The sequence below is a fragment of the Elephas maximus genome, chromosome 7 (assembly GCF_024166365.1).
Source record: "Elephas maximus indicus isolate mEleMax1 chromosome 7, mEleMax1 primary haplotype, whole genome shotgun sequence".
Lineage (NCBI taxonomy): Eukaryota > Metazoa > Chordata > Mammalia > Proboscidea > Elephantidae > Elephas > Elephas maximus.
The window spans coordinates 64,852,193-64,875,281 of NC_064825.1; the positions used below are offsets into that span (position 1 = coordinate 64,852,193).

At 39.7% G+C, this 23,089-nt stretch overlaps 1 protein-coding gene across 2 annotated transcripts in view; it reads left to right on the top strand.

The window, feature by feature from the left end:
- SWAP70 (switching B cell complex subunit SWAP70) overlaps positions 1-23,089 on the top strand; it is an 84,954-nt gene that overhangs the window by 39,666 nt on the left and 22,199 nt on the right. Inside the window, exons 1-3 of one of the 2 annotated variants that reach the window (XM_049890348.1) lie at positions 1,298-10,285; positions 10,516-10,689; positions 20,506-20,733. In XM_049890348.1, coding sequence (XP_049746305.1) covers positions 10,552-10,689; positions 20,506-20,733 — 366 coding nt within the window. In that variant the 5' untranslated portion in view covers positions 1,298-10,285; positions 10,516-10,551. Of the gene's footprint in view, positions 1-1,297; positions 10,286-10,515; positions 10,690-20,505; positions 20,734-23,089 lie in introns of those variants that run through there. The other variant, XM_049890347.1, reaches the window with a different exon arrangement.

Genomic DNA, 23,089 nt, shown 5'->3' on the forward strand with positions numbered 1-23,089 from the left:
GTTTTATATTAGTACATAAAGAACTTGTTCTGTCTTTTTCCTGTTATAGTTCTGTATATGCTCATTATCATATAATTTAATAATGTCTTTCGTAACATTTTTTTTTTTATTTAGAAAGATTCTTTTACATATATTTCTTTATTCCTGTTCTTTAACCTTGAAAACCATCCATTTTTGTATGTGGCATATGAAATTCTGGAACTCCAAAATTGACTTTCCTTAGCTTGTTTGGCATTCTACCTCGTGTGAAAACACTTGAATACTCATGCTTTATGTACTATGTACACACTTTATGTTGAAAACATAGGAATATTGTACTTTGAAAAGGTGTAAATACACCCACTCCTCACTTATCAATATGGTTTGGTTCCAAAGACCAGGTCGTTATGCGAAAATTGGCATTATGTGAAAAAGGAGGATGATCACATCAGATTGCAAAAATGGAAGATGGCTGTCATTACATAACTGCCCAATTACATCATTATATAACTACCAAACCACTGAGAATCATGGCCCAGCTAAGTTGACACATAATCTTTACCATCATGGCCAGTGCTACCCTTGCGTCTCACCTTAGCGTTCGTTTTTGCCAGATCTACATCGTTACTGTGCAAAATAGTTGGATAGTAGATTTTTTTGCTGTTATCATGAATGTGAAATGTTGGATAAGGAGACAGTTGATAAATGAGGAGTGAGCGTACTATCATTTAATACACTTGTACCTTTAAACGTGATTAAACTAAAGCAGTGGATTAGATTTCAGAGAAGGAATGAGCCAATCAGACAACTTATTAAAATTAAGTAAGATACAGTGAACTTGGATCAAAAAGCTACTACTTATTTCCTGGGTAAACTAATTCATAGGAAATTTGCTTGGTGTCTGACCCTGTTGCAATCTTTTACCTAAACTTTTCGGGTGTCTTTAAGGTAACTAGTGACCACTGATATGTAAAACCCAGTCATCTTTTCTATCTACCATCTTCTTGAACTTCCTATAGCATTTGGCACTATTGATCAAACCTTCTTCATAACTGTTTCCTTGCTCAGTTTCCATGTCTTTGTGGTTCTCCTACCACTTCGACTGCTCTTTCAGTTATCATAATTCCTCTCCCTCCTCCTGCCTTGTAAATGTGGATACCCCCTCAGGTCCTGTTTTTGGTCCTATCTCTTTTCTCCTTTTATGTTCTCTCTCAGTGATCTCATTCTGTCATCAGTGGTATGCAGTTGATTCACAAATCTACTTCTCTCTTAGGTTGTAGCTCCATTTCTTTGATTGTCTTTGGACACTTTCATCTAAAAGTCTTTGGACAAATTGAAGATGCCTTTATAGCTCAACACGTTACTTTCCCTTCTGTCTTGTTTATGCCCCCCATTTATCCTGTGAATACAGTGATCCAAGCATTTAGTCCCAGATATCTCGTCTGTTTTGTATATATCACTTCTATTCATTCTTACCAAGATGACCACTTGGCTTTGGCCCTTAATACCTTTTGTCTGGTATTATTGCCATAATCTTTTGGTCTCCTTCTGCCCATCCCCCTCCTATCTATTGAAACCTACCTTAGATAATTCTGTGAGTATAATTTTCCAAAAACACAGTCCTAATTGTTGCTCCTTACTCGAAAAGCTTTGCTGGTTTCCACTGCTATTCAGAATAGAATCAATTCCCAAGTATAGCATAATCTGACTTCGGCTTCCCTCTTGGCATTTGATCTGTACCCATATATCAGCCAAACTTGGCTGTTCACCATTCCTCAGACATGGTTGGTGGGGTGCTGCCTCCATGCCTTTGCTCATGCCATTTCTTTTCCTGTCCCTTGGTGCAATCTTCATTGTACCTCAAGGTCACCTCAGATACCATCTTTTCTACTCTGTAGAAAGAGTACTAATCAGTACTGACCTGCTTGTTTCTGTGCTGTAAAAAAAAAAAAAATTTTTTTTTTTTAAAACCCTTCAATTGAGGTTTGCCTACAGACTGTTCCTTAAAATTATCTCTTTGTGCTTTACTTCCTTTTCTAGGCATATATCTAGCCACCCCCCATCAGGAGCCCTGTGATTCACTACACAGCCCACATAGAATCACTTGTTCCTCAGAACAGGCTATATGCTTTTGTGCACATGTCATTTCCCCCATGTGGCATATCTTCCACTTACTTTTTTGGGGGGCGCAGGTAGATAGAGTTGGTGGTGGTGGCCTTTGAAACCTAGTCCTCAAGTACATAGAAGTCCTCTATCACATAGACATCCTCCGTCACATAGATATCCGACAGCTACTGAGTTCCACAAGCAGCTTGGTATAGTGGAAAGAGTCAGCATTTAGACTTTGGTTTTAAACTCTGGTTTTGATGTTTACTAGTTATGTGAATTTGGTAAAAGTACTTGATTTTTATAAACTTATATTTCCTGATCTGTAAATAGGGGCAATATTTAACCTTACAGGGTTAATACGAGGTTTAAGTGAGAAACTGCATATAAAATGCCAAGCATCTAGTAGGTCCTTGTTATGGATTGAATTGTGTCCCCCAAAATATGTATTGTAAATCCTAACCTCTATGCCTGTGTTTAGAATCCCATTTGGGAATGCGTTGCCTTTGTTATGTGAATGAGATAGAATTAGTGTAGGGTATGTCATAAGTGAATTTCTTTTGAGATATAAAAGAGAAAGCAAAAGAAGCAGAGATGGGGGAAGAGAGATGCCAAGCCACATGAAGACTGTACAGGAGCAGAAGCTCAGAAGAGGCAAGGACCTTCCTCCAGAGCCAACAGAGAGAGAAAGCCTTCCCTTAGAGCTGGCACCCTGAATTTGAGCTCCTAGCCTCCTAGAAATGAGACTAAGATGAAACAGCTGTAAACATCCATTAATAATTGGAATGTGAAATGTACAAAGTGTGAATGTAGGAAAATTGGAAATTGTCAAAAATGAAATTGAAAGCATAAAGATAGATCATCCTAGGCATTAAGTGAGCAGAAATGGACTGATACTGATCATTTTGAAATGGACAGTCATGGTCTAGTATGCCGGGAATGACAAACTGAAGAGGAATAATGTTGCATTCATCATCAAAAAGAACATCTCAAGATCCATCCTCAAGTGCAATGCTTTCAGTGATAGGATAATATCCATACCACCATAACTATAGTTAATATGACTATTATTCAAATTTACACATCAAACACTAATGCCAAAGATGAAGAAATTGAAGATTTTACCAACTTCTGCAGTCTAAAATTGATCAAACATGCAATTAAGATGCATTGATAATTACTGGTGATTGGAAGACAGAAGTTGGAAGCAGAGAAGAAAGATTGGTAGTTGGAAAATAAGATTTTGGTGATAGAAATGACACTGGAGATTGCATGATAGAATTTTGCAAGGCCAATAACTTATTCATTGCAAATACATTTTTCAGCAGCAAAAATGGTGGTTATACATGTGGACCTTACCAGATGGAATACACAGGAATCAAATTGACTACATCTGTGGAAAGAGACAATGGAAAAACTCAGAGTCAGAATAAGGCCAGGGCTGACTATGGAACAGACCATCAATTGCTCATATTTATTCATCAATTGCTCATCAGTTGCTTTGAGTTGAAGCTGAAGAAAATGAAAAGTGCAAGCTAAAGTATGACCTTAAGTTATTTCACCGGAATTTAGAGACCACCTCAAGAATACATTTCACGCATTGAACACCAATGACTGAAGACTAGACAAGTTATGGAAAGACATCAAGAACATCATAAATGAAGGAAGCAGAAGGTCATTAAAAAAAAGACAGGAAAGAAAGAAAAGACCAAAATCAATGTCAGAAGAGACTGTGAAACTTGCTTTTGAACATAGAATAGCTTAAGCGAGTGGAAGAAATGACGTAAAAGAGTGGAACAGGATATTTCAAAGGGCAGCTGCAGAATACTAGGTAAAGTATTATAAAGAAATGTGCAAAGACCTGGAGTTAGAAAACCAAAAGGGAAGAACATGCTCATTTCTCAACCTGAAAGAACTGAAGAAAAAATTCAAGCCCCAAGTTGCAGTATTGAAGGATTCAACGGGGGAAATACTGAACGACGCAGGAAGCATCAAAAGAAGATGGAAGGAATACACATAGTCACTGTACCAAAAAGAATTGGTTGTGTTCAACCATTTCCGGAGGTAAATATAATGAAGAATTAATGGTATTGAAGGAAGGTGTCTAAGTTGCACTGAAGGCATTGGTGAAAAACAAAGCTCAAGGAACTGATGAAATACCAACGGAGAAATTTGGAAGATAGCTACCTGGCCAGCCAACTGAAAGAGATCCATATTTGTGCCCATTCCAAAGAAAGGTGATCCAACAGAATGTGGAAATTATCAAACAATATCATTAATATTGTATACAAGTAAAATTTTGCTGAATTTTTGCAGCAGTACATCGACAGTGAACTGCCAGAAATTCAACCTGGATTCAGAAGAGGATGTGGAATGAGGGATATCATTGCTGTTGTCATATGGATCTTGGCTGAAAGCAGAGAACACCAGAAAGATGCTTACCTGTGTTTTATTGACTATGCAAAGGCATTCGACTATGTGGATCATAACAAATTATGGATAACATTGTGAAAAATGGAAATTCCAGAACACTTAATTGTGCTCATGGGGAACCTGTACATATACCAAGAGACAGTTGTTAGAGCAGAACAAGGGGATACTGCATGGTTTAAAATCAGGAGAGGTATGCATCAGGATTGTATTCTTTCGCCATATTTATTCAATCCGTATGCTGAACAAATAATTGGAGAGCTGGACTATATGAAGAGCGTGGCACCAGGATTGGAGGAAGACTCATTAACAATCTGTGACATGCAGATGACTCAACCTTGCTTGTTGAAAGTGAAGAGGACTTAAACTTACTGATGAAGATCAAAGACTACAGCCTTCAGTGTGGACTACACCTCCACATAAAGAAAACAAAAATCCTCATAACTGGACCAATAAGCAACATCATGATAAACAGAGAAAATATTGAAGTTGTCAAGGATTTCATTTTACTTGGATCCACAGTCAACACCTATGGAAGCAGGAGGCAAGAAATCAAATGACATATTGCATCAGACAAATCTGCAAAAAACATCTTTAAAGTGTTAAAAAGCAAAGATGTCATTTTGAAGACTAAGGTGCACCTGACCCAAAGACCCACTGCCATTGAGTCAATTCCAAGTCATAGCAATGCTATAGGACAGAGTAGAACTACTCCATAGAATTTCCAAGGCTGTAAAACCTTATGGAAGCAGACTGCCACACCTTTCTCCTGCGGAGTGGCTGGTGGGTTCCAACCACCAACTTTTCAGTTTGCGGCCCATCACTTAATCACTGCACCACCAGGGCCCTTAAGGTGTGCCTGACCCAAGCCATGGGTCAGTCTTGGAAGAAGCACAGCCTTCTTTTGAAGCGAGGATGGCAAGACTTTGTCTCACGTACTTTGGACATGTTATCAGGAGGGACTGGTCCCTGGAGAAAGACATCATGCTTGGTAAAGCAGAGGGTCATCAAAAAAGAGGAAGACCCTCTACGAGGTGGATTGACACAATGCCTTCAACAGTGGGCTCAAAAATAGCAACGATTGTGAAGATGGTATAGGAACGGATAGTGTTTTTGTTCTTTTGTACACAGGGTCACTGTGAGACGGCACCGACTTGATGGCACTTAACAGCAACAGCAGCCTTCTAAGCTGTGAGCAAATAAATTTAAGTTTGTTAAAACTATCCACTTGGAGTATTTCTGTTCTAGTAGCACTAGATAAGTCCTCAATAAATAGTTGTTGTTAGCTGCCGTCAAGTCAGTTCCGACTCATAGCGACCCTATGCACAATAGAACGAAACATTGCCCGGTCCTGCGCCATCCTTATGGTCATTGTTATGCATGAGCTCATTGTTGCAGCCACTGTGTCAATCCACCTCATTGAGGGTCTGCCTCTTTTCCACTGACCCTGTACTCTACCAAGCATAATGTCCTTCTCTAGGGGCTGATCCCTCCTGACAACATGTCCAAAGTATGTAAGACGCGGTCTCACTATCCTTGCCTCTAAGGAGCATTCTGGCCGCACTTCTTCTAAGACAGATTTGTTAGTTCTTTTGGCAGTCCATGGCATATTCAATATTCTTCGCCAACACCACAATTCAAAGGCGTCAACCCTTCTTCGGTCTTCCTTATTCATTGCCCAGCTTTCACATGCATATGATGTGATTGAAAATACCATGGCTTGGAGAGGTCTTTTGCAGCAGATTTGCCCAATGCAATGTGTCTTTTGATTTCTTGACTCCTGCTTCCATGGCTGTTGATTGTGGATCCAAGTAAAATGAAATCCTTGACAACTTTAATCTTTTCTCCCTTTATCATGATGTTGCTCATTGGTCCAGTTGTGAAGACTTTTGTTTTCTTTATGTTGAGGTGTAATCCATACTGAAGGCTGTAGTCTTTGATCTTCATTAGTAAGTGCTTCAAGTTCTCTTCACTTTCAGCAGGCAAGGTTGTGTCATCTGCATAACACACGTTGTTAATGAGTCTTCCTCCAATCCTGATGCCCTGTTCTTCATATAGTCCAGCTTCTCGGATTATTTGTTCAGCATACAGATTGAATAGGTATGGTGAAAGAATACAACCCTGATGCACATCTTTCCTGACTTTAAACCAATCAGTATCCCCTTGTTCTGTCTGAACAACTGCCTCTTGATCTATGTAAAGGTTCCTCATGAGCACAATTAAGTGTTCTGGAATTCCCATTCTTCGCAGTGTTATCCGTAATTTGTTATGATCCACACAGTCGAATGCCTTTGCATAGTCAATAAAACACAGGTAAACATCCTTCTGGTATTCTCTGCTTTCAGCCAGGATCCATCTGACAGCAGCAATGATATCCCTGGTTCCACGTCCTCTTCTGAATCTGGCCTGAATTTCTGGCAGTTCCCTGTCAATATACTGCTGCAGCCGTTTTTGAATGATCTTCAGCAGAATTTTGCTTGTGTGTGATATTAATGATACTGTTGTATAATTTCCACATTTGGTTGGATCACCTTTCTTGGGAATAGGCGTAAATATGGATCTCTTCCAGTCAGTTGGCCAGGAAGCTGTCTTCCATATTTCTTGGCATAGACGAGTGAGCACCTCCAGTGCTGCATGTGTTTGTTGAAACATCTCAATTGATATTCCATCAATTCCTGGAGCCTTGTTTTTCGCCAGTGCCTTCAGAGCAGCTTGGACGTCTTCCTTCAGTACCATCGGTTCCTGATCATATGCTACCTCTTAAAATGGTTGAATATTGACTAATTCCTTTTGGTATAGTGACTCTGTGTATTCCTTCCATCTTCTTTTAATGCTTCCTGTGTCGTTTAATATTTTCCCCATGGAATCCTTCACTGTTGCAACTTGAGGCTTGAATTTTTTCTTCAGTTCTTTCAGCTTGAGAAATGCCGAGCATGTTCTTCCCTTTTGGTTTTCCATCTCCGGCTCTTTGCACGTGTCATTATAATACTTTACTTTGTCTTCTTGAGAGGCCCTTTGAAATCTTCTGTTCAGTTCCTTTGCTTCATCAATTCTTCCTTTTGCTTTAGCTGCTCGATGCTCAAGAGCGAGTTTCAGAGTCTCCTCTGACATCCATCTTCGTCTTTTCTTTCTTTCCTGTCTTTTCAGTGACCTCTTGCTTTCTTCATGGATGATGTCCTTGATGTCATTCCACAACTTGTCTGTTCTTCGGTCACTAGTGTTCAGTGCGTCAAATCTATTCTTGAGATGGTCTGTAAATTCAGGTGGGATATACTCAGGGTCATGTTTTGGCTCTCGTGCACTTGCTCTGATTTTCTTCAGTTTCAGCTTGAACTTGCATATGAGCAATTGATGGTCTGTTCCACAGTTGGCCCCTGGCCTTGTTCTGAGTGATGACATTGAGCTTTTCCATTGTCTCTTTCCCCAGGTGTAGTCAATTTGATTTCTGTGTGTTCCATCTGGCGAAGTCCATGTGTATAGTCGCCGTTTATGTTGGTGAAAGAAGGTATTTGCAATGAAGAAGTTGTTGATCTTGCAAAATTCTATCATTAAATAGTATCAATAAATAGTTTTAAAGTGAAAAAAAAAAAAAGAAAAAATTTTCCCTCCATGGGAGTAATTATATGTGATGGGGGCATGGACAGTGGTGACAGACTAAACCAGGGTGCTGAAAGCAGAGGTTCCTAGTCCTAAAGACTGGCTTTCCAGGCATAAATTCTAGTTAGAGATCAGGAGACACTTCTTCCTGCAGTTAGCTGGTGACTTCTTCCTTACAGTACACATGTCACTTTGTTCATACCTCTCCAAAAAGAAATGCTTTTTTCATACTGTTTTTCTGCCTTCCCGAGTCATGTTTCATGTAGTTCCAGGATATAGCTTCTAAAATGCAGATTGGATATGTTGTTCTCTTCAGCTCTTTCAGTACAGGTTAAGTCCGGTTCCTTAACATGAATTGTAAGGTTTTTCATGATCTGGTCTTCACCTAACTTTCTAGCCTCATCTTTCCCCGTGCCTCATGCAGTGGATTTTTGTCATTTTTCTGTGTGCCCAGTATCTGAACTCTTTTCTTATGTTTGGGAAATTCCACAGGGTCTTGGTGCAGGATGAGACCAGTCTCATACCTCTGAAACTAAAAAGTTGGGATACTCCTGGCCTTCCTGGAAGCTAGCGCATGGAAGTGTGTCCCAGGCTCAGCCAGTGGGACTGTGAATCTGTAATGAGTGAAACAAAAGGTCAAGGACAGGGTCAGTGGTAGCAGTGATACTAGTGGTAGTGCCCTTGTGTTTCATTAGCAGTGGTGTCTCCACCAGACTGTTCCTGTAAGTGGCTTTGGCGGTGGTACTGACTTGCTAGCCTGCTTGGTACCTGCCCATTTTCAGAGCCTAGATTCTCCAGACCTTCTGTTGAATCTGTGAGGTTACCCAGTGTTGTTTCTTTTTTGTTTGAAGGAACCCAGGGAGGTTGCTGTTACTTGCAGAATCCTAACTCATACCACCTAGTGCCTCATTTGCATTAAACTTTATATAGTTCTCCCAAACTGACCGCGGTTGTCTCCACCTCTGGGCTTTCTCACATGCTCTTCTATCTGGAACACCCTTTACTCCATTCTTCATCTGTTGGTCTCTTGATGGTTCTTCATGACTCAGCTCTGTTGTCATGTTACTTTTTCTATAAATCTCAAGGTCAGGCTTGCTTCTCAGTGTTCCAGCAGAATCCTCTGCTTACCTCATACTGTATTATAATTGTCTCTATGTTATGTATCTTTGCATAGTCCCTGGCAGTTAATAATTACCATCTAAATTTTATTTGTTGAATGAGTGAGAAACTCTGTTGAATTAGTGTTATATAAAAATCCATCTATTTGCATATCTGTTTTCCCGCATTAAGCTGTGAGTTTTCTAAGAGCAGAGACCAAGTTCTTCTTCATCTTTATAATCTTAATTTATAGCTCAGACTCATAGTACATGCTGAGGGAATTCTGAGTGAATGAACAAGTGAGTGAATGGCAGGACTGTCTTTTTAGAATTTCAGGTAAACAGATTCTACGCCAAAGAAAGTATCTTTTTGACCTTATGGGTGAAGACGAGGTATCTACATATGCGTCATATTGAGTAACTGACATCCTCAGCTCCTTCTTTGTACCAGGAGTCGGTAGTCTATTTGGAAAGATGATGTATACACATAAAAAAAAAAAAAAACAAAAAACTAGGTTACAAGCCAGTATTTTATGTGCCAGTTGAGTGACATGGACAGATGCAGCTTAAATGTCAGGCTAAGTATAACATTATTACTTGAGCCATTGAAAGTGTGGTACTGTCATGGATTGGATTGTGTCCCCCAAAAATATTTGTCAACTTGGCAAGGCCATGATTCCCAGTATTGTGTGGTTGTCTTCCATTTTGTGATCTGATGTAATTGTCCTACCCAGACCCTTGTCCTGTGTGTTGGAAATCTGATATAAAGGGAGTTTCCCTGTGGTGTGGCCTGCATTGCCTTTTATCTTACAAGAAATTAAAGGAGAGAGAAGCCAGCAGAGAGAGAGGGACCTACTATCACCAAGAAAGAATAGCTGGGAGTGGAGCATGTCCTTTGGACTTGGAGTTGCTGTGCTGAGAATCTCCTAGACCCAGGGGAAGATTGATGCCAAGCCACATGGAGATTCCCAAGGAATGGTGGGCCCATAGATGTTGAAAGGAGACAAGGACCTTAGAGAGAGAGAGCCTTCTCCTAGAGCTGGTGCTCTGAGTTTGAACTTCTGTCCTCCTAAACGGTGAGAAAATAAATTTCTGTTTATTAAAGCCAACCACTGGTGGTATTTCTGTTATAGCAGCACTAGATAGCTAAGACAGGTACCTAGAGCACATACTTTGGAAATGGTTCTTGATTAATTGGATTGATTAAAATGGAAGCCTCTAGTAGCCTTTGTTTTTGTTTTGTTTCGCTTATATACAGCTTATTTTGGACTAGTTCATTGTGTTTTTCCCTCATTGTTTTTTTTAGGTCCAAGACAACTTTGACAAAATTGAATTCAACAGGATGTGTTGGACCCTCTGTGTCAAAAAAAACCTCACAAAGAGCCCCCTGCTTATTACCGAAGAAGATGCATTTAAAGTATGGGTTATTTTCAACTTTTTATCTGAGGACAAGTATCCATTAATTATTGTGCCGGAAGAGGTAAGGTGTGGCTTCGGGAAGTTTTTAAATGGCTATTTTAACATTTTCTAGACCCTAGTTTGGAAGTATTTGTGCTGATTCAGTATAGACATGGAAGGAAATCCTGGACTAGTGTTTTTTGAATCAGAGGCAAAACAGCCTGAATCCAAAAAAGTCTAAAACTTAGTAATTTTGAGGCATGTAATGGCCTTGAAGATTTTCAGGTTGGGTGGAACTCTTCCTCTCTGAATTGCTATAATTATAGATGAATCCATCTTCATGTCCAAAGAGTCTTTTTTCATAAAAGTCACAACATAATTTCCTGTCTCCTTGTATCTTGTCAAAACCGTAATAATTGGCCAAGTGATGCTATATGGGAAATACAGGATCCAGAATGTAATTCCCAAGGCTGTTTTATGCGAGTGAATACCACTCTTGTTTCAGAGTCTAGGCTGATGACTTCTTACTGTACTTTTCTAAGTAAATGAAAAAGGACATGTGCTTGGTTTATTCTGGATTATTTTTCCTGAGCCTTCCAAAGGCGGGGGAAGCCCACAGGAGTAAGGTTTTCCATTCTATCGTATAGGCATGCCTCATTAAAGCAGAAAGGAGCTCTTGTGTATCAGTGGTTAAGTGCTTTGCTGCTAACCGAAAGGTCAGTGGTTTGAACCCACCAGCAGCTCTGTGGGAGAAAGATGTGGCAGCCTGCTTTCATAAAGAGTACAGCCTTGGAAACCCTATAGGGCAGCTCTATTCTGTCCTGTAGTGTTGCTATGAGTTGGAATCGACTCGACGGCAACGGGTTTGGGTTTTTTGGTATTATGGTAGAACATTTAAAAAAGACTAATAATATGCAAAATTAAAATCAGCCATAGTCCTTCCATTTAAAAAAGTCATCTGTAATCCATTAACCGTGGACAAATTATATAACCTCTTTAATTCTTAATTTTCATGCTTATAAAATAGGGCTAATAATAGTGCTTACTCTGAGGATTATGAGGTCGTTTGCTTAGTTCAGTGCCTGACACGGAATATGCACTTAGTGTGTTAACTCCTACCAGTACTGTTAGCGCACACATTTTTTGCACACTAGTCTGCTTATTCCCTTAGGATAAATTTCCAGCTGCGGAATTCTGAGTCTTAAGAAATGTACACTATCAAGATGTTTGATGAACAAGGCAAACTTGCCTTTCAGAAAGGCTGTACCAGTCTATGTGTCTGCCAGTAGTGGTTAAGGGTGCCCGTTCTTATCCATCCTACCAATACTGAGTCTAGTCTCTGATTTTCTGGCTCATATTCATGTTAGGAGAATGCCTGACATCTGTTTAAAAGTTCACACTACAATATTTTGTTTAAAATCAGCAGGCATTTATTGACTCAATGGCAGCAGGCTTTTTTTTTTCTTTCTTTTTTTGGTATCCTTGTAGTGCTGTCCTGTAGTCACCTAGAAGTGTACATCTGGAGCTTGTGAGAGGCCAGGGCTGGGGACAGAGGGGAAGCCATGGGAATATGTTGCTCAGGGAGGACGAGAATGTAGTGGGAGAAGAGAGGGCTAAGGACAGAACCTCGAGACTGTTTCAGCAGCAGAAGGAGGAAGTAGGTTTGGTTAAAGGAAGCTGAATTGAACAGTCTATGAGGTTGAAAAAGAACCCAGGAGAGTCATGGGCCCCAAAGAAAGAAAAAGTTCTAAGAAACAGAAAAAATAGTTACTGTGGCATTAGATGTTGCAGAAAATTGAGAGGGTGGTGAGTGAGAAGTTGCCTTTGGATTTAGCAGTTAGGTGGCCATCAGTTATCAGGGAGAGAGCAGCTTCATAATAGAGGTGGGAACAGTATCTTACTGATTAATAACAACGATGATGCAATTAATAACGATGATATCATTGTGCATGTGTGGGAAATGAGAACTTAAATGTGCTATAGAATTTTTGTCTAAGAAAACTGCCTAGCTTAATACAGAGACATGTAGAAAGGAATGGAATGTCAGTAGGTGTAGAAAAGGTCCACCAATGGTATTTTTAAAACCCAGAGGCTGCTGGGAAGAATTATGCTAAATAAAATCTCTGGTATTTCTTTTATGACGCTTCATGGTTACACTCAGCGTTCCAAATTTATTTGTGCTTTCTTTGGAACTGGGGATGTGGGAGTGGATCTCTTACCCTTGAAATTTTAGTTCTTTTCCATGATGGACTTGAAAAAGTAACCTTATCCTCATTTCAGAATTAGAAATTTAGTGAGTAAGGAGATTGATCTTATTCCCTGAGGCAGCACTTGCTCGATGTGAAAGACTTGTCGTTGGCTTTGCATTATCACTGAACTACAGGCTGTGAAGAGGGCCAGTCAGCCTCAGCTTTGTGACTGCTCTGCCTAAGAAACTCAAAAGATTATTGCTCCAGGTTGACTGAAGAACTGGGACCCACGTTAAGCCTCGATTGTGTGCCATAACTCTATCCTTTCTGCAGCCTGGAACCCAGCTAAGACTCCTCAGCATACTTAATTTCATTTTTGCAGACTGACAGGGATGTCTTGGTGCTCTTTCAAAGAAGTCAGTCTCATTTGAAAAGAGAACATCTCTCTTAGGCTTGTTGGAATAGTCAGGCAGCATACTTCATCATGCTGTTGTCTGGGCTTCCTCTATGTCTTTCACCCCCTTAGCATTTGTTCTTGTTAGAAGCAGAATTAGATCTAGGGTTTTTTTTTTTTTTAATTATTTTTTATTGTGGTAAAATATACATAACATGAAATTTGCCATTTTAACTATTTTTGAGTGTACAATTCAGTAGAGTTAAGTACATTCACAACGTTGTGCAGCTATCACTACTGTGTTTCCAGAACTTTTTTTTCTCATTCCAAACAGAAACTTAATAAACCATTAAACAATGACTTCCCATTTACCCTATTCCCCCCAGCCCTTGGTAACCTCTATTATCTGTCTCTATGAATTTGCCTTTTCTAAGTACCTTGTATAACTGGAATCATACAGTATTTGTCCTTTTATGTTTGATTTTTTTACTGCATAATGTTTTCAAGGTTCATCCACATTGTAGCATGTATCAGAACTTCATTCCCTTTTATGACTGCGTAATGTTCTATTTTACATATATACCACATGTTGTTTGTCCATACATCTCTTGATGGACATCTGGGCTTTCATCTTTTTGGCTATTGTGAGTAAGATTTAGTTTTACCGATTATCCCTCAGTGGCCAGGAGCACTTGTGTGGGAAAAGAAGGGACCATTTGAGATAGACTTATATGCAGTTGCATTGTCTGGATGCTGAACCAACCTCTTGAGGTTTAAGACATGGGCATTTTTTGTCCTGTATTTATTAAGCTCTTAACATATATCCTGACCTTTGACCAAGTACTGTAAACTCAAGGTCACTCTATATTAAGGGAAACATCAGTCATAATATTTCTCAAGGTAGCCATTCTCTGTTAGAATTTGCTTCCCTCTTAAACATTTTAACAACACTCTAAAAACTTCATTTGAAATAATTTTAGCCTTACAGATTTTCATAAAATTTAACATGAAAACAGATACATTTTAGAGATAAATTTTAAAGCATAATATCTTAATTTGTCATGGGTGTAGACCTGAGTTTAATTTGCAATCTTACTGACCGCTTATAGGCTTTATAAATTTAAAGTAATTTTTATGGTGTCAATAATCTACCTATCATAATGATCATTTGCATTTTAAGTTCAGAGTGTATTTTAAGAAAGTCTCTCCCCCGCCAGCTTCTATCAATACTGTGCGAGATAGAAATAATAATGGCAGTTGAATGAGTAACATAACTGGTATAAATAACAAGTTTGCTTTTGACTCAGTTTTCCATCACCCAGAAAGTAGTCTCAAGAATGTTAAACATGTAAGTGACTTACATGGTAAGGTTAAGGTGTTTCTACCACACAGAACTAAAAATAATAGTGTATCTCCATTTGAGATGGTGCCATAATTTTTATCAAATGATATTCCTGGAAATGTGTGCCTGTAAAGTGTAGTTTTTACATTAGTATTCATTTCCCACTGAGCCAAGAACAAAACAGGATGTGTCTGCTATGAGCTTATTAGGAAGAATTGCCTTGACGTGATTAAAAATCAAATCTGAAATAGTTTTAAGAGACCCTAAATGCAATAAAAACTGAATTGTCATTAAGCTGATAAATGCCCCTTTTAATGATGACAGGGAAAGAACTTGTAACAAAATAAATTTTAGAGCTGGGGGCCTCGAAAATCACATGCAGCTTTAAAGTTTATTCTTTGTTATTTTTGGTGAAACTTGCCTGGGAGGAGGAAGTAAGCTGCTTCCTGAAACTGAATGAGCTCTTAGAATTGATGCAGGCCACTAACATGACAGCACGTGATTTATTGTTTAGTGTAATTGAATAGTAGAGAATAGGAATGTTTGTCTCTCCTTGGACCAGTGTAATGAATCCAAAGGTCCTCGAGTTATTTGGTTATGATAAGTATATGATTGTGTTTGGAGTTAACAGAAAATGAAGCTAGCTTAGTTGTCTGGTGCCGTCCCTGGGAATGCTGAGCAGATGCTAGGCGCTGATGACCGCTTCTGAAGGGCTTGGGAGGGCGCTTTCAGAAAGGTTCAGGGTGACTGGAAGGCTGCCTCTAGAGTTGAGTTTGCTACTCACAGGCACTTCCTGAGTTACAAATATTATAAAAGATTAGCCAGTACGCGAGAGGAAACAACCTCAGGGACTCTTGAGTGTGAGGGGCTTGGATTCACTCACACTGCTGGTGAGAAAGTGCTCAGGAGGGTTTCCTACCTTGTGGTACAAATGGTCAGCAGGCTATACCATCTTGTCACGCCCACTGTTAACCATCCTGCACATGTACATGGCTGTACATGCATGCTTCCTTTGGCTTTCCTGCTGAAACTTCTAGTTGTACCTGCACTGCCTTTACCCCAAGTTGTAGTCAGGCAGCCTGGGTCCTTCTTTTTGTTTAGAGATATTGAGCATGTGAAAGAGAGAGATGAACTTAGGGCTTTAGAGTCATAGCTCAAGCACCACATAAAAGATCTCAAAGTTGCCACTTGTGCCTTGAAAGAAAGCCTTATTTATTGTATAATAGAGCTGATATTGCCGAAAACCAAACCTAGAGCCTTATCGGAAGAGTGGCTAATTATCAATGCCATCTGAATTCCCAATCTTGAATGGTGTCTCAAGTTAAAGTGAGGGCACCGAATGGGAAGAAATGGGATCCTGAAACTTGGGATGGGGACATATGGGCAGATGGTCAGGAAGCTATAGGGACATTGAGCTCCTAAATTCCATTGATTCACTCCTGCCAACAGAACTCTTAGTCTTCATCTGAAGAGATTACTCCATCTTTGTCTAAGCCACACCCTGCCCCCAGTAAAACCATTATACTTTCCACCCCCACCTGATAAGATTAACCTAGCTGTGTATGAAGAGCTTTTGTCTGAGATATTGTCTGGGGGAGCCTTTGAGTCATTGCCTGGGGCATCACCTGGGGCAAATGCCTTACAAGAGATTGCCAAATGTCCCCAGGACTCACCCCTACCATCTGTTTTTGCTTCTAGACCTATTTATTATTACATTATTAGACACCATTAGGTCGGTTCCGACTATATCGACCAGAATGAAACATTGCCTGGTTCTGCGCCATCCTGACAATTGTTGGCTATGTTTGAGCCCATTGTTGTAGCCACTGCATCAGTTCTATCTTGTTGAGGGTCTTCCTCTTTTTTGCTGACTCTCTGCTTTACCAAGCATAATATCCTTCTCCAGGGACTGTTCCCTCTTGATAACATGTCCAAAGTATGTGAGATGAAGTCTCGCCATGTTCACTTCTGAGGTGCATTCTATCTATACATCTTCCAAGACATATTTGTTCGTCTTTCTGGCAGTCCATGGTATGTTCAGTATTCTTTGCCAACACCATAGTTCAAATAAATTAATTTTCCTCTGGCTGTCTTTACTCATTGTCCAGCTTTTGCACACATATGAGTTGATTGAAAACACAATGGCTTGGATCAGGCACACCTTGGTCCTCAAAGTGACGTCTTTGCTTTTGAACACTTTAAAGACGTCTTTTTCTGCAAATTTGCCCAGTTCAATAAGTCATTTAATTTCTTGACTGCTGCTTCCATTCGTGTTGATTGAGGATCCAAGTAAAATGAAATCCTTGACAGCTTTGCTATTTTCTCCATTTATTATGATGTTACTTATTGGCCTAGCTGTGAGGCTTGTAACTAGACTTAAGTCCCAGTGAGCCCGAGAAGATGAAGTACATACAAAGTGTGACCCAGGAGGAGGTATACTACACTCCAAAAGAACTGCTTGACTTTTTTAATATATACAGACAAAAACCTGGGGAATATGTGTATGAATGGCTATTAAAGGTGTGGGATAATGGTGCAAAGAACGTAAGGTTGGATCAATCTGAGTTTATTGATATGGGCCCACTAACCACAGACCCTTCATTCAGTGTTTCAGTTCAAGAAGTTAGAAAAGGATCTAATAGTTTATTTGGTTGGTTCACTGAATCATGGATTAAGCCTATACTAAATCCTGTTGAAGTACCAGACCTGCCTTGGTGTACTATAGAAGAAAGTATCCAAAACATAGGGACATTGGCATGCTAGAGTAGATTTATCAGGTTAGACCCACAGATCACACATGGAATGCCCAGAGGACACACCTTTTACCACAATAGTGAGAAACATATTTGTGAAGGGAGCGCCAGCATCCTTGAAGACTGCTGTGGTTGCTTTTTCACATAAGTCAGATTCAACAGTGGGAACTGCCCTAACTGAATTAAGACACCTAACTGCAGTGGGGCTGATTGGACCCTGTGGTGGTAGTGGCCCAGTGGTGGTGCTCAATTGACAAAGACAAGATGGGTGTAGTTACCATAATGGACAGCGGAGTCAAAGCAGTAATCAGAATAGCACGACTCCTGTGGACTTACGGCGTTGGCTACTTAGTCATGGTATCCCTAGGAGTGAAATAGATGGGAAATCTACTAAATATTGGCTTTATCTGTACAAGTGGAAGAATTCTGTTTTTGGGTCTCTGGTGGGTTCTAAGGGTCTTACTTCTAACAAGATCCTAGGTGATGCCAGTGCTGCTGGTCCACATACCTCACTTTGAGTAGGAAGATCCTAGAGGATGTAAGACTTGAGCAAATACCAGTTAGGCAGGTAGAGAGGTGGGGAAAGATATTCTAGACGGAGGGGACGGTATAAGGAAAGGCACAGAAACATGAAAAAAATATAAGTGAGTGTCTCAGTCATCTAGTGCTGCTATAACAGAAATACCACAAGTGGATGACTTTAACAAAGAGAAATTTATTCTCTCACAGTCTAGTAGGTTACAAGTCCAAATTCAGGGCATGAGCTCCAGAGGAAGTCTTTCTCTCTCTGTTTGCTCTGGAGGAAGGTCCCTGTCATCCGTCTTCCCTCGGTCTGGGAGCATCTCAGCGCAGGAACCTCAAGTCCAAAGGACGCGCTCTGCTCCCAGCTCTGCTTTCTTGGTGGTATGAGGTCCCCAACTCTCTGCTTGCTTCTCTTTCCTTTTATCTCTTGAGAGATAAAAGGTGGTGCAGGCCACACCCCAGGAAAAATCCCTTTACTTTGGATCAGGGATGTGGCCTGAGCAAGGATGTTACATCCCACCCTAATCCTCTATAACCACAGGCAAAAATTATGATTTATAACACATAGGAAAATCACAAAATGGAGGACAACCACACATGGCCTAACCAAGTTGACACATATTTTTGGGGGACACAATTCAATCCATTACAGTGAGTAAACTACTTATAATCTATGGCAAGGGTTGGCAAACTATAGCTTGTCTGCGAAGCCCAGCCTGAGGCCTGCTTTGGTGCAGCCCATGTGCTAAGAGTAGTTTTTACATTTTTAAAGGGCTGTAAAGAAAATAAAGGAGCCCTGGTGATGCAGTGGTTAAGCTCTCAGCTGCTAACTGAAAGGTTGGCAGTTCAAATTTACCAGCTGCTCCGTGGGAGAAAGACCTGGCACTCTGCTCCTGTAAAGATTAAAGCCTAAAAAAACCCTGTGGGGCAGTTCTCCTCCTTCCTATCAGGTTGCTATGAGTTGGAATCGACTCGACTGCACACAACAACAACAACAAACAGCACAAGAAAACGAAGAACAAGTATCATAGATACACAAACCCTAAAATATCTACTATCCAGCTTTTACGGAAAAAGTTTGCCAACCACCGAACCATGGTATTGGTGGTGTTGATGGAGTATAAGATCCAAGGTGGGATATAATGGCAGACGTATTAGAGAAGGTGGGCAGGGGTATGATCACAAAGGGTGCAGAGGAGCTTGGCCTTTATCTTTGAGGTGAAAGGGAGCCATGGAAGTGTTTAAACAGGGGAGTGAGATGCTCAGGTTTTTGTTTTGGAAAAATCCCTCTGGTAGAATATAAATACAAGGAGCATCACTGGAGGCAAGGATACTGACAAGGAGGCCAGAGTGAAGGCAAATGTAGAAGGAAGGGATGGATTCAAGAACTGTCTGGGACAGAGTTTTTCATTCTCTTTTGACTGCAACCCATAGGAAGATATGCATTTCATATCATGACCCAGCACACACAGATATACACATGCAGCAGAACATTTCACCAAATAATACTTGTCCTTATTGTAGGTGAACTCAAGCAATTTTCATTTCATTCAAAAATTGTTGGCTCCAAAAAACCAAACCCATTACTACCCATGAATTGATCTCATAGTGGGTCATAACTCACAGTTTGAAAAACACTGATCTGGGGATGTAAAACTAGAATTTTGTGACTGATTTGATGTGAGGGGGTGGAGAACAAGGATCCTGGCATGGGTGAATGTGTGAATGGTGTTGCTCCTAACTGAAACTGATGATAGTGGGGGGAAGCTATTTGGAAGGTAGAGATGATTAGTTCGTTTTTGGACATGTTGAGTTTGAGAGCACTATAGGATACCCAGAAACCCTGGTGGTGCAGTGGTTAAAAGTTTGGCTGTTAACCAAAACGTCAGCAGTTCGAATCCACCACATGCTCCTTGGAAACCCTGTGGGGTAGTTCTCCTCTGTCTTATAGGGTCGCTATGAGTCAGAATCAACTTGATGGCAGTGGGTTTGGTTTTTTTGATAGGATACCCAGGCTTTCCAGAAGATAAGAGATATCAATTTCTATTCAGTATTACTACCTCACTGTTTTGTTTAACTGGTGCTATTTCAAAGCAGCATTTTCTATTTTTCTACACAAAACTGTGATGTTTCAGGATTTAGTAAGCTTTTCCAGCCCAGGTTGGGAGTTCAGCCACCATTTACAACATCGTCAGTGTTCTAATGGGAGGAAGCTGCATGAATTTCAAATAACTGACATACATGGAAAATTTGTAAATTGGAGACAAGTACATACTAATTTGAGATGCTTATTCAGTTTAGTGCTTGTATGTTAGTTCAGTAAGGTTAATGTAATGACATACTAAAATACACAACGGAAAGTATGTAATCAGGTCAGATTAATTAGTGTATAGTGGTGTGTGTGCAATTTACTTTAGTTTTGTATGCAAATATACTACTAGAGGGTTATCAATTTTTTTAATTCCCTTACTTACTTACCCTAGGCTAATACAGAACCCGTAGCATTTTCTTCATACCCTTCTCCCCATAGTACCACGATTCTTTAAAGACACACACATTTGGTCTCTAAAAGAATTTTTACTGAGAAGGATTTTTCCTAAATTGGTTATATTAGTGTAAACAACATAGATACATACCTGTGTTAAAAAAGTTATTTATTTTAAACTAGGAAATAACATTTTTTTTATTCTTTATGTAGATTGAATACCTGCTTAAGAAACTTACAGAAGCTATGGGAGGAGGTTGGCAGCAAGAACAATTTGAGGATTATAAACTCAACTTTGATGACAGTAAGGACGGGCTTTCAGCGTGGGAACTAATTGAACTTATTGGGAATGGACACTTTAGCAAAGGCATGGATCGGCAGACGGTGTCTATGGCGATTAGCGAAGTCTTTAGTGAGCTTATATTAGATGTGTTGAAACAGGTAAGAGTCCTATAACACTGTATTTTCCCTCCTCTTTAGAATTTGACATGTTTCAAATAAATAAAATTTTCATCACAAAAATGATTATAAGTCACTTATGCTCTTACATACATTTAGAGTAGGAGTAAAATCTCTTCTTTTCCCAGTCTTGTATTAGGCTTTGTTTTAAAGAATTACGGATTCAACTTTGAAGTACAGTTAAGAATTTGGAAATTACTATTTTGAAAAAAACTTAAAAAAAATCATGTTTTCAAACTTTTTAGAGTGTCTTTAGATCATGTTTCTCTCTATACACATTGATCTGAAAAGATTCCGTGATGTTATTGCTCAGTGCACAAAGCAGGTTGCTGGACAGCAGGTGTCTTGTGATACCTTTCATCCAATGTGGTCTACGTGTGTACAGCCATCTGGAAGGATGCTCACCAAAATGATTTAACAGCGGTCACCTCTGCATTGTGGGATTTTGGTGAATTTTATTTTTACCTTTATTTCTTTTTGTATTATTGGACTTTATACATGATTATGTATTATTTTTATAAAATGAAAAAAAAAAACAAAACCCTTCCTTTTGGGGGAAAAAACTTTTATATAGTAGAGTTACTACATAATAACAAATAGTCTTATTACACTATTGTCTTTGGCTTCTCATCACCCAGCATTATATCTGATATACATGTGGGAAGCTTGAGATTTGTTAAAATAGAATTTATATTTTTTTGGTGGATCTTTCAAACTTTTTATTACATAGAATAATAACGCCAGTTTGGGATTCCTTGCCATACTCCTTTCTTTGCTCAGTAGGTGATACTGTTATTGTACCTCTTTTTTCCTAATGGAAACATCAATAAACATTTAAAAAAAAATGAGGCTTAATTTATATAGGTTTCTGGTGCTAAAAAGTGGTATGAGACATTGTTTCTGTCTATAGAGGACTTCTAGACCCATTAAAAAACAAAAAAAAACTTGTTGCTGTCAAGTCGATTCTTACCGATTCTAATTCATAGTGACTCTATGGGACAGAGTAAAACTGCCCCATAGGGTTTCCAAGGAGCAGGAGGTGGATTCTAACTGCTGATATTTTGGTTAGCAGCTGAGCTCTTAACCACTGTGCCACCAAAGCTCCTCTAGACCCATTAGGGTAGCAGAAAATATGACTACAGTTGAATTGCAGTACAGATAGCTTTTGGTAAATGTCTGTTGGTTAGGAAGCTAAACAAGCAATCTGATTGGAATTCAATGTAGTAATCAAATGAAACTTATAGCCAAGTTAATATCATATATTTAATGGTATGTGTAGTCTTAACCGTAGGCTGTCAGTGCCTGTGAATTTAATGTTAAAAACTTCAGTTATTCTTGAACAGTTTGTAGGACTTTGGTCCATCATAATGTGTAATTTTGCTGAAGTAAAAATTTTAAATTACACATCTTTGAGGCTGATTTGTGGGAAGGAAGCACAGGGCTAGTCAGTATGAGTTCGGAAGCCAGTATCCTAACTCCTGGTCTAGTGCTTTTTTTCTGCTCATCTGGAACAGAATTTGAGAAGCCCTGATGGTGTAGTGGTTAAAGCGCTCAGCTGCTAACTGAAAGGTCGGCGGTTCAAACTCCTCGAGAGAAAGATGTGGCAGCCTGCTTCCGTAAAGATTACAGCCTTGGAAACTCTGTGCGGCAGTTCTACCCTGTCCTATGTGGTCGCTATGAGTCGGAATTGACTTGACAGCAGTGGGTTTTGGTTTTGGCTTTGGACAGAATTAATCTTCTAAGATAGTGACAGGTCAGGTGGAAAGGTAAGTTGGTACAAAAAAAAAAAAAACCAAACCCGTTGCCATCAAGTCGATTCCAACTTACAGTGACCTTATAAGACAGAGTAGGACTGCCTCATAGGGCTTCCAAGGAGCAGTTGGTGGATTCAAACTGCCAGCCTTTTGGTTGGCAGCGGAGTTCTTAAGCACTGTGCCAACAGGGCTCCAAGTTAGTGGAAATTCTCAAACATATGGTTGAGAAGATAATACTTGGCCAAGTTGACACCTTTGAGCATTTCCATCGATCAAGGTCAATTTACTGAGAATCACTGTTAGGATTTTTTTGCTGTTAAAATTTTTTTTTAATTGGGAGAATATTGAGCATACACAGAAGGAGAGAGAATAAACAGGCTAGTATAATGAACTTCCACAAATCCATCACCCAGCCCCAACAACCACCAACACATGGTTAATCCTACTCCATCTACCCACCCACCCCCACTTACTCCTGTATTTTGAAGCAAATCCCAGACATTTAATTCCATCTATAAATATTTCAATGTTGTTAAGTGTCTTCGAGTGGGTTCCAAATCATAGCAACCCTATCTACGTACAAC